This window comes from Neoarius graeffei, chromosome 1 (assembly GCF_027579695.1).
Source record: "Neoarius graeffei isolate fNeoGra1 chromosome 1, fNeoGra1.pri, whole genome shotgun sequence".
Classification (NCBI taxonomy): Eukaryota; Metazoa; Chordata; class Actinopteri; order Siluriformes; family Ariidae; genus Neoarius; species Neoarius graeffei.
The window spans coordinates 49,766,379-49,778,783 of NC_083569.1; the positions used below are offsets into that span (position 1 = coordinate 49,766,379).

Below are 12,405 nucleotides of genomic sequence, written 5' to 3' on the forward strand. Positions count from 1 at the left end.
CATTCCAGCAAGACAATGACCCTAAACACACTGCTAAAGCTACACTGGAGTAGTTTAAAGGGAAACATTTAAATGTCTTTGAATGACCTAATCAAAGCCCAGACCTCAATCCAATTGAGAATCTGTGGCCTAACTTGAAGATTGCTGTACACCAACGCAACCCATCTAACTTTAAGGAGTTGGAGCAGTTTTGCCTTGAGGAATGGACAAAAATCCCAGTGGCTAGATGTGCTAAGCTAATAGAGACATACCCCAAGAGACTTGCAGCTGTAATTGCAGCAAAAGGTGGCTATATAAAGTACTGACTTTGGGGGGTGAATACCTACAGTATGCACACTCCAGATTTCTGTTTTTTCGTCTTGTTTGTGTCACAATAAAACAACAATTTTCACCTTTAAAGTTGTAGGCATGTTATGTAAATCAAATGGTGCTAACTCTCCAAAAATCCATTTTAATTCTAGCTTGTAATGCGACAAAACAGGACAAACACCAAGGGGGATGAATACTTTTGTAATGTACTCTCCATTGTTGTATATACATTGTCACCATACATTTTTGAATTATCATAAAGTTCTAGCATTATAAAAGTTTTTGTTTTTTAATTTTAGTAAAGTATGAGTAACTTTTATTATATTGGTGTGTGCATGTGTGTTTTGTTTTGAGACAGAGAACCACATAGCGGAGCACACAGCAGAGAGTTACATGTTGCAGTGGCAGAGAGGGCACATCTCCAACTACCAGTACTTGCTGCACCTTAACAACCTGGCAGACCGCAGTGTTAACGACCTTTCACAGTATCCTGTGTTTCCTTGGGTCCTCAGTGACTACACGAGCCCACAACTGGGTAGGCCACACACACATAGTATACGCAAGAGTATGGCTAAGAGTGAGTGCAGCAGAAAACACATTGGGCCTCATATCAGCCACAGCTGAGAGCCTTTTAGTAACGTTCTGTGTAAATGTTTGTGCAATCCAAACTAAATATTTCCACCAGGTTTACAAAAGTTTCAGAAATGCTCATTTTCTTTATGCTTGAGTGTGTATGTTGATGAATGCCAGTCACCTGTAAAGTACCAAGTTCAGGCGTGGCACAGCTGAATTGCATGCAGTAGTGTTGTATTCAAGACCATCTAAACCAAGCCTAAAGTGTATCAAGACTGAGACAAGACCAAGACTTTGAGGGGTTGAGACCAAGTCAAGACCAAGGCAGGGTGAGACCAAGTCAAGACCAGGACCAGACCAGTGTGGGTGTGAAGGGGGATGGGGAGAGGTGATGGCCGTGAACAGGAAATGGAAAATTTGAATTCGCATTGAGTCACATTATTGGTTGCATTTGAAGCAGGAAATTTTACATCCAGTCATAGTAATGATGTTAACAAATAAATCAGACAGACAATGCATAGGCAGTTTAGTGAAATCCCTGCAGTTGTGGACTTGAAATAAAATCCTGAGTCGACATGACTGAAACCAGACTGAGTAAAAATGCAATCAATTCAGAGATGAGATCGAGACCTTCAAAATGTGCTCTTGAGTCTGGTCTTGAGTACCACAACACTAGCATGTAGTGATGCCCATAAAAGTCTATAAAAGTTCAAGTGCGTAGACAGCTGAGAGCCTGAAACAATCGATCAGGGTAAAGCATGAAAAACAGAGTTGGAAATTATATTTTAACTCCCTACTATACCAATAAGTTTTTTAATAATATGTACCATCAGGGCGGCACGGTGGTGTAGTGGTTAGCGCTGTCGCCTCACAGCAAGAAGGTCTGGGTTCGAGCCCCGTGGCCGGCGAGGGCCTTTCTGTGTGGAGTTTGCATGTTCTCCCCGTGTCCGCGTGGGTTTCCTCCGGGTGCTCCGGTTTCCCCCACAGTCCAAAGACATGCAGGTTAGGTTAACTGGTGACTCTAAATTGACCGTAGGTGTGAATGTGAGTGTGAATGGTTGTCTGTGTCTATGTGTCAGCCCTGTGATGACCTGGCGACTTGTCCAGGGTGTACCCCGCCTTTCGCCCGTAGTCAGCTGGGATAGGCTCCAGCTTGCCTGCGACCCTGTAGAACAGGATAAAGCGGCTAGAGATAATGAGATGAATGAGATGTCCCATCAATAGTTTTTAAAAAATTGCTAACTTTTCCGTCACCTGAGTCATGTATTTTATAGCTATGCACAGACCGGCCTCTGTTTATCTCATCTCATCTCATTATCTCTAGCCGCTTTATCCTTCTACAGGGTCGCAGGCAAGCTGGAGCCTATCCCAGCTGACTACGGGCGAAAGGCGGGGTACACCCTGGACAAGTCGCCAGGTCATCACAGGGCTGACACATAGACACAGACAACCATTCACACTCACATTCACACCTACGGTCAATTTAGAGTCACCAGTTAACCTAACCTGCATGTCTTTGGACTGTGGGGGAAACCGGAGCACCCGGAGGAAACCCACACGGACACGGGGAGAACATGCAAACTCCACACAGAAAGGCCCCCGCCGGCCACGGGGCTCGAACCCAGACCTTCTTGCTGTGAGGTGATGGCGCTAACCACTAGACCAGCATGCCATTTTTAATTTTTTTAAATATATAAAGTCCCTGACCTTGTGAACTTGCACGAGGATTTGTTTTTGATAGAGACTCAAGTTCTTCGATATATCGCTTTGGATAAGTGTGTCTGCTAAACTCAGCAGTTTATTCCATATAGAAAAGTGCAGTAATCCATACAAATGTACAACCCCGATTCCAAAAAAGTTGGGACAAAGTACAAATTGTAAATAAAAATGGAATGCAATAATTTACAAATCTCAAAAACTAATATTGTATTCACAGTAGAACATAGAAAACATATCAAATGTCGAAAGTGAGACATTTTGAAATTTCATGCCAAATATTGGGTCATTTGAAATTTCATGACAGCAACACATCTCAAAAAAGTTGGGACGGGGCAATAAGAGGCTGGAAATGTTAAAGGTACAAAAAAGGAACAGCTGGAGGACCAAACTGCAACTCATTAGGTCAATTGGCAATAGGTCATTAACATGACTGGGTATAAAAAGAGCATCTTGGAGTGGCAGCGGCTCTCAGAAGTAAAGATGGGAAGAGGATCACCAATCCCCCTAATTCTGCGCCGACAAATAGTGGAGCAATATCAGAAAGGAGTTCGACAGTGTAAAATTGCAAAGAGTTTGAACATATCATCATCTACAGTGCATAATATCATCAAAAGATTCAGAGAATCTGGAAGAATCTCTGTGCGTAAGGGTCAAGGCCGGAAAACCATACTGGGTGCCCGTGATCTTCGGGCCCTTAGACGCCACTGCATCACATACAGGCATGTTTCTGTATTGGAAATCACAAAATGGGCTCAGGAATATTTCCAGAGAACATTATCTGTGAACGCAATTCACCGTGCCATCCGCCGTTGCCAGCTAAAACTCTATAGTTCAAAGAAGAAGCCGTCTCTAAACATGATCCAGAAGCGCAGACGTCTTCTCTGGGCCAAGGCTCATTTAAAATGGACTGTGGCAAAGTGGAAAACTGTTCTGTGGTCAGACGAATCAAAATTTGAAGTTCTTTATGGAAATCAGGGACGCCGTGTCATTCGGACTAAAGAGGAGAAGGACGACCCAAGTTGTTATCAGCGCTCGGTTCAGAAGCCTGCATCTCTGATGGTATGGGGTTGCATTAGTGCGTGTGGCATTGGCAGCTTACACATCTGGAAAGACACCATCAATGCTGAAAGGTATATCCAGGTTCTAGAGCAACATGCAGTGGTGCTTGAAAGTTTGTGAACCCTTTAGAATTTTCTATATTTCTGCATAAATATGACCTAAAACATCATCAGATTTTCACACAAGTCCTAAAAGTAGATAAAGAGAACCCAGTTAAACAAATGAGACAAAAATATTATACTTGGTCATTTATTTATTGAGGAAAATGGTCCAATATTACATATCCGTGAGTGGCAAAAGTATGTGAACCTCTAGGGTTAGCAGTTAATTTGAAGGTGAAATTAGAGTCAGGTGTTTTCAATCCATGGGATGACAATCAGGTGTGAGTGGGCACCCTGTTTTATTTTAAAGAACAGGGATCTATCAAAGTTTGATCTTCACAACACGTTTGTGGAAGTGTATCATGGCACGAACAAAGGAGATTTCTGGGGACCTCAGAAAAAGCGTTGTTGATGCTCATCAGGCTGGAAAAGGTTACAAAACCATCTCTAAAGAGTTTGGACTCCACCAATCCACAGTCAGACAGATTGTGTACAAATGGAGGAAATTCAAGACCATTGTTACCCTTCCCAGGAGTGGTCAACCAACAAAGATCACTCCAAGAGCAAGGCATGTAATAGTTGGCGAGGTCACAAAGGACCCCAGGGTAACTTCTAAGCAACTGAAGGCCTCTCTCACACTGGCTAATGTTCATGAGTCCACCATCAGGAGAACACTGAACAACAATGGTGTGCATGGCAGGGTTGCAAGGAGAAAGCCACTGCTCTCCAAAAAGAACATTGCTGCTTGTCTGCAGATTGCTAAAGATCACGTGGACAAGCCAGAAGGCTTTTGGAAAAATGTTTTGTGGATGGATGAGACCAAAATAAAACTTTTTGGTTTAAATGAGAAGCGTCATGTTTGGAGAAAGGAAAACACTGCATTCCAGCATAAGAGCCTTATCCCATCTGTGAAACATGGTGGTGGTAGTATCATGGTTTGGGCCTGTTTTGCTGCATCTGGGCCAGGACAGCTTGCCATCATTGATGGAACAATGAATTCTGAATTATACCAGTGAATTCTAAAGGAAAATGTCAGGACATCTGTCCAGGAACTGAATCTCAAGAGAAGGTGGGTCATGCAGCAAGACAACAACCCTAAGCACACAAGTCGTTCTACCAAAGAATGGTTAAAGAAGAATAAAGTTAATGTTTTGGAATGGCCAAGTCAAAGTCCTGACCTTAATCCAATGGAAATGTTGTGGAAGGACCTGAAGCGAGTAGTTCATGTGAGGAAACCCACCAACATCCCAGAGTTGAAGCTGTTCTGTATGGAGGAACGGGCTAAAATTCCTCCAAGCTGGTGTGCAGGACTGATCAACAGTTATAGCAAACGTTTAGTTGCAGTTATTGCTGCACAAGGGGATCACACCAGATACTGAAAGCAAAGGTTCACATACTTTTGCCACTCACAGATATGTAATATTGGATCATTTTCCTCAATAAATAAATGACCAAGTATTATTTTGTCTCATTTGTTTAACTGGCTTCTCTTTATCTACTTTTAGGACTTGTGTGAAAATCTGATGATGTTTTAGGTCACATTTATGCAGAAATATAGAAAATTCTAAAGGGTTCACAAACTTTCAAGCACCACTGTATGCTCCCATCCAGACGATGTCTCTTTCAGGGAAGACCTTGCATTTTCCAACATGACAATGCCAAACCACATACTGCATCAATTACACCATCATGGCTGCGTAGAAGAAGGGTCTGGGTACTGAACTGGCCAGCCTGCAGTCCAGATCTTTCACCCATAGAAAACATTTGGCGCATCATAAAACGGAAGATACGACAAAAAAGACCTAAGACAGTTGAGCAACTAGAATCCTACATTAGACAAGAATGGGTTAACATTCCTATCGCTAAACTTGAGCAACTTGTCTCCTCAGTCCCCAGACGTTTACAGACTGTTGTAAAGAGAAAAGGGGATGTCTCACAGTGGGAAACATGGCCTTGTCCCAACTTTTTTGAGATGTTGTGTTGTCATGAAATTTAAAATCACCTAATTTTTCTCTTTAAATGATACATTTTCTCAGTTTAAACATTTGATATGTCATCTATGTTCTATTCTGAATAAAATATGGAATTTTGAAACTTCCACATCATTGCATTCCGTTTTTATTTACAATTTGTACTTTGTCCCAACTTTTTTTGGAATCGGGGTTGTATATGATTTTGAAGTTGATCAAGTCAAATGTTAAATTAGTTAGTCTTCTTTATTTGTGTATCAGTTTACGTGCACTCAGGCACAGGAATAGGGCACACACTCCATTTCTGAAATTGAGATTTTTACGAATACCAGATTTTCAAGTTATGTAGCTACTTTGGGTCAGTGTACTGGAAGGAGTTGATGCTGATCATGGATGTAGCTTCAGTTTCATTAAGCTCCTTTTGCCATGTACAGTAGATTAAACTGTAGCTTGTTGTACTACTTCTGGTTGGAGCTTCTGCAATTGTGACCCATTTTCTGTTAGTTCCAGAACAACCATTTATTTCCAACTCTCACCCTTGCTTCAGTGGATACTTGATATCATAGACTTGTTCTGAAGAACTGCTGCTCTAATCATAATGACTATCCTGTGCTCATCCCAGGGATCCTGATAGCACACTTGATACTGTTTGACATCATAGTATACAACTGTAATCCCATGATTCAGTGTCACCCAGAATAGAGTGGGTTCCTTTTTGAGGCTGGTTCCTCTCAAGGTTTCTTTGTCATGTCGTCCTGGGGAGTTTTTCCGTGATGCTGTCATCTCTGGTTTGCTCGGTAGGGATCTGGATTTTTGCAAAACTCCAACTTGTATTGTTAAAGCAAGTTAAAAAAAAAAAGTTAACTGCATTTATAAAATAGCAGGTGTTCCTAATAGTTGGGACAAAGTACAGATTGTAAATAAAAACGGAATGCAATGATGTGGAAGTTTCAAAATTCCATATTTTATTCAGAATAGAACATAGATGACATATCAAATGTTTAAACTGAGAAAATGTATCATTTAAAGAGAAAACTTAGGTGATTTTAAATTTCATGACAACACATCTCAAAGTTGGGACAAGGCCATGTTTCCCACTGTGAGACATCCCCTTTTCTCTTTACAACAGTCTGTAAACGTCTGGGGACTGAGGAGACAAGTTGCTCAAGTTTAGGGATAGGAATGTTAACCCATTCTTGTCTAATGTAGGATTCTAGTTGCTCAACTGTCTTAGGTCTTTTTTGTCGTATCTTCCGTTTTATGATGCGCCAAATGTTTTCTATGGGTGAAAGATCTGGACTGCAGGCTGGCCAGTTCAGTACCCGGACCCTTCTTCTACACAGCCATGATGCTGTAATTGATGCAGTATGTGGTTTGGCATTGTCACGTTGGAAAATGCAAGGTCTTCCCTGAAAGAGACGTCGTCTGGATGGGAGCATATGTTGCTCTAGAACCTGCATTGATGGTGTCTTTCCAGATGTGTAAGCTGCCCATGCCACACGCACTAATGCAACCCCATACCATCAGAGATGCAGGCTTCTGAACTGAGCGCTGATAACAACTTGGGTCGTCCTTCTCCTCTTTAGTCCGAATGACATGGCGTCCCTGATTTCCATAAAGAACTTCAAATTTTGATTCGTCTGACCACAGAACAGTTTTCCACTTTGCCATAGTCTATTTTAAATGAGCCTTGGCCCAGAGAAGACATCTGTGCTTCTGGATCGTGTTTAGATACGGCTTCTTCTTTGAACTATAGAGTTTTAGCTGGCAACGGCGGATGGCACGGTGAATTGCGTTCACAGATAATGTTCTCTGGAAATATTCCTGAGCCCATTTTGTGATTTCCAATACAGAAGCATGCCTGTATGTGATGCAGTGGCGTCTAAGGGCCCGAAGATCACGGGCACCCAGTATGGTTTTCCGGCCTTGACCCTTACGCACAGAGATTCTTCCAGATTCTCTGAATCTTTTGATGATATTATGCACTGTAGATGACGATATGTTCAAACTCTTTGCAATTTTACACTGTCGAACTCCTTTCTGATATTGCTCCACTATTTGTCGGCGCAGAATTAGGGGGATTGGTGATCCTCTTCCCATCTTTACTTCTGAGAGCCGCTGCCACTCCAAGATGCTCTTTTTATACCCAGTCATGTTAATGACCTATTGCCAATTGACCTAATGAGTTGCAATTTGGTCCTCCAGCTGTTCCTTTTTTGTACCTTTAACTTTTCCAGCCTCTTATTGCCCCTGTCCCAACTTTTTTGAGATGTGTTGCTGTCATGAAATTTCAAATGAGCCAATATTTGGCATGAAATTTCAAAATGTCTCACTTTCGACATTTGATATGTTGTCTATGTTCTATTGTGAATACAATATCAGTTTTTGAGATTTGTAAATTATTGCATTCCGTTTTTATTTACAATTTGTACTTTGTCCCAACTTTTTTGGAATCGGGGTTGTACCTTAGTGTACCCGGTCTTTACACCTGTGTCTTGAAAAAGAAAGAAAGAAGTGATTAGTATAAAATACAGCTTAGTTATTAGCTGCCAAACTTTTAGTGGTTAATATTATAAAACCTTGGAATTGTCCATAGTGCTAATATCTTGATGTGTGCTCGTTTCTGTTAGATTTGCTGAACTCTGCCTCTTTTCGGGACCTCAGTAAACCTGTGGGAGCTTTAAACAAAGAGAGACTGGAAAGGCTACTGGTAAGGACATGCATGGCTACTAACACCCAACTCTGAATTTGAATCCACAGGGTCAGGCCTGGAAAAAATCTTCCAGATAGATAGTGAATATTTTTAGGCTTCCGAAGGAAAAGGTTCAAATTGAATAATAAATTGCTCTCTGCCACCTCTAAATCAATGTCGTGAGATGAGTGTTACAGCTCGTCTCTGTGCAGCAAGGGCACATGCTGTAATAGGAAATGTGACTCTGATTACAGTGCTTTAGAGATTGATTACTCCTGGAAAAGCTCGATAACTTCATTCCCTTAGCTGCTATATGAGCTGTAGCCTCAGTCTCTGGTGCTCCATCCATGGGCTGCAGAGTAGCTGTAACTTTGGCACATCCTTGTGGAAGCTTTGATTGATTTGCAAATTTTTGTCAAATTTATCCCAGAGTGAAAATGTCGAGTTTAACATTTTTACCATGAATACAGATGGCTCATTTTGATAAATACATGTATTCATGCATTTATGACTCCGTTGTGCAAGATCTCACATACGGACCTATCTGCCTTCATGCTTGCACATAAAGTAAAGTGTCCACTAGGGGGCAGAAAATGAAAAACAAAGGTTTTGTATTTCACTGCAGAAGGAATTGAGAAGAAAATCGATACTACTTACTGTAGCCGAACACACTCTCTCTCTCTGCAGTCAGATTAAAGAATTATATTAGCAATGTCACTCTTCAGGCCTTGATGAAAACCATGGAAGAAGGATTACAGCGTCTCATCACAACATTTCCAAAATAGATAAAAGTCCAAAATCATGAACCACCTCCTTCACTCTTAAGCATTCTACAGTAGTAATTAATGTTCGTGATGGTATTAAATAGATTTTAGTATATTACTGAATGAAACTGTGATCATGGGGTAAATCTAGTGTGATTTGTGTTAAACTTACAAATTAAAAGTGGTAAAATAATTAATGCTGTTATTCCCTGATTTAATAATGTCTTTTAAAGTGTTAATAAAAGCAGCCAATTTTATTTTTCAATTCAGTCTTTGAGAATTTTTGTGCATGTGCGTTTGAACGTCTGATATAGGAGCGTTACAAGGACATGCCTGAACCTTGTTTCATGTACGGTAGTCATTACTCCTCTCCTGGATACGTCCTCTTCTACCTCGTGAGAGTGGGTGAGTCTCGCACACTGCTGATTTCCACCAGGTGAAGGCTTTCGCTGCATCTTTTCTTAATGCAATTCCTCCCTCTCTCTCTCTCTCTCTCTCTCTCTCTCTCTCTCTCTCTCTCTCTCTCTCTCGGTCTCTCTCTGTGGGTTTGCATGTGTTTGCTTCTCCTCTGAAGCTCCAGAGCACATGCTGTGTTTGCAGAACGGCCGTTATGACCATGCAGACCGAATGTTCAACAGGTACCATCATATACATATAAAAATGTATAAATGCACTTCTGTCATTACTTTGTAGCATGAATTACTCTCTTTCCTCCCCCCAAAAAAATATCCTGAATGTTTGTCTGTGGGTAGTATTGGTGATACCTGGAAGAACTGCTTAGAGGGAGGCACTGACTTTAAAGAGGTGAGAGGCCTGGACATGGTGATTAGCAAATACTTGCAAACTAGACCCTGTGTACATAAACGTGTGTGTGTGTGTGTGTTTCAGTTGATTCCTGAGTTCTATGGCACAGACTGCAGTTTTCTGAAGAACATGCTGGGTTTAAATCTGGGTCGGAGGCAATGCGGTGGGCGAGTAGATGATGTGGAGCTGCCTCCCTGGGCCACAGGTAGTGTAAAATTATCAATAAAATACTTCAGTACCCTTGATCTGGAAGTCTCTCTTCTTGACTCCTGTAAGGACATTTAAAGATTTGCTAGCTCCTCAATGACTGCAGGCATCAGCTGAAGAACTGGATTAAAGAATTAAGGAGATGTTAATTACAGTACTGGAATGCAAAGGAATTACAATGCGTACATGTTATTTACCAGCTGGGAGGTCTGTATCGTGAAATACTGTGACTGAGGTCTTGAAAGAGGGCTTCGGTCAGTATTCAAGGCCGAGGTCACGGTATTTCACCATATGGACTGACCTTAAGCTGGTAAATAACACACATTTATTTTTTTTCTTTACCAAATTCTAACAGAAAACGAGAGCGCCCGAAAGGGGAAACCGAGCCGAGGCGAGCCGCCATTTTGAATCCTCATTCACAGCTGTAATGCAAATTGCTTTCTCCTCGGTATACAAGTGCACTTCCATGGCAGGAAAAAAAAACTACATTTTGCCGCCTATGTAGTCCCCTATTTATACAAATAGGAGTCATTCAGGATTCAGCCATGTTTTTGCTCGGCGTTAGCAAGTTAGAGGTTTTTAGCTTTCTCCTAAAATGTTGTCTTTTATTTCTTCTTCCTCAGGGTAGTAAAACTCGCTTTCGCTGTGAACACTGTCGTTATCGCTATCCATGCTGCAAAATTAATGCTATTCTCCTGAGAAATGCTGGCAAAAATTGATAAGATTTTTGATAATCTTATAAATAAATCTCATAAAAAAAGATAAATGTTGACAAAAAAATGCTACCATGTTTGTTGTTGTGAACGAGCGAGTCGCCAAAGGTCGGTGACCGGGGTCCGTACCGTAGGATACAGACCCGCTCACCAGCCAATCAGAGTGCAGGATTTGGACCGCGAAAAAAAATCATCTTATTTGCCGCAATATTATAAATATCATTTATCACCGTGTGCATATGAAAAATGGTAGAATTATTTTTGGACACCCCTACTCATTCATAGATTTCCCTGTATTTTGACTATTTTCTACATTGTACAACGAAACTGGGCGGCACGGTGGTGTAGTGTTTAGCACTGTTGCCTCACAGCAAGAAAGTCCTGGGTTCGAGCCCAGTGGCCGACAGGGGCCTTTCTGTATGGAGTTTGCATGTTCTCCCCGTGTCTGCGTGGGTTTCCTCCGGGTGCTCCGGTTTCCCCCACAGTCCAAAGACATGCAGGTTAGGTTAACTGGTGACTCTCATGCCGCTTTTCCACTACAAACGCGGCTGAGCCGTGCCGTGCCGAGTCGAGCTGAGTCGAGCTGAGCGGGGCTGTTGGAGTTGCATTTCGACTACAACCGCGCTGAACCGTGCTGGCTGGAAGTGGGTGGACACATTGGGTGGAGTTAGCGAAAGTGGATGGACGTCACGTGATGTCGTTAAGCAGCGCAAACAGTGACATCAGTGACAGTGGCGGAACAAGTCAGAGCCGGGCCGGGGGCGGGGCAAATGACCGGGCCCTTTATTAAAGCTTATCATAACATCATTTTAGGCTACAAAATGTCCGCAACTGCGGTGTTTACCAATTTCAACACTACCGGGTGCAACTATGTTATTTAGTACATCAAGTCCTTCAAACGAACATGTAACTCAGAAACAAAAAACATTAGGATACTGTACATGGCTCATAATAAAACATCAATAGCCTATACTGCGCACATTATTTGAAGGGCATACGAATGAGCGCTCAGAGGTTGCAACGGTGACAGGAAGAGTCAGAAATAAAAGGAGGGCGGTGCAAACCTCACTGAATGCACTGTGTTTACCAATTTCAACACTACGGGGTGCAACTATGTTATTTTGTACATTAAGTCCTTCAAACGAACATGTAACTCAGAAACAAAAAAACATTAGGCGACATACTGTACATGGCTCATAATAAAACATCAATAGCCTACTGCGCGCATTATTTGAAGGGCATACGACGAGCCTTGCGCTCCGCGAACTCGTCCACGATGCTCTGTATGTCACTGATTCAGTGATCTTTTAAGCAGTAGTCTCACGACCCGAATAGTAAACAATAAACATGGATGACATGGAGTCGTTAGTGTTGCTGGTCTTGGTGCTGTGGCTTGTTGTCACCGACAACGCCAACAGATACTGGCAAGAGCGTATAGATGAGGCGAGGCGCATAAGGCTTCAGAAATTCTCGTAATTCGTAATTCTTCTTCTT

General features: G+C 41.9%; 1 protein-coding gene across 2 annotated transcripts in view; it reads left to right on the forward strand.

The window, feature by feature from the left end:
• nsmaf (neutral sphingomyelinase (N-SMase) activation associated factor) overlaps window positions 1-12,405 on the forward strand; it is an 82,781-nt gene that overhangs the window by 34,798 nt on the left and 35,578 nt on the right. For both annotated transcript variants that reach the window (XM_060933381.1, XM_060933389.1), the window contains exons 13-18: window positions 668-844; window positions 8,362-8,441; window positions 9,502-9,592; window positions 9,762-9,825; window positions 9,940-9,991; window positions 10,076-10,196. In XM_060933381.1, the coding sequence (XP_060789364.1) occupies window positions 668-844; window positions 8,362-8,441; window positions 9,502-9,592; window positions 9,762-9,825; window positions 9,940-9,991; window positions 10,076-10,196 (585 nt within the window). The remainder of the gene's footprint in view (window positions 1-667; window positions 845-8,361; window positions 8,442-9,501; window positions 9,593-9,761; window positions 9,826-9,939; window positions 9,992-10,075; window positions 10,197-12,405) is intronic.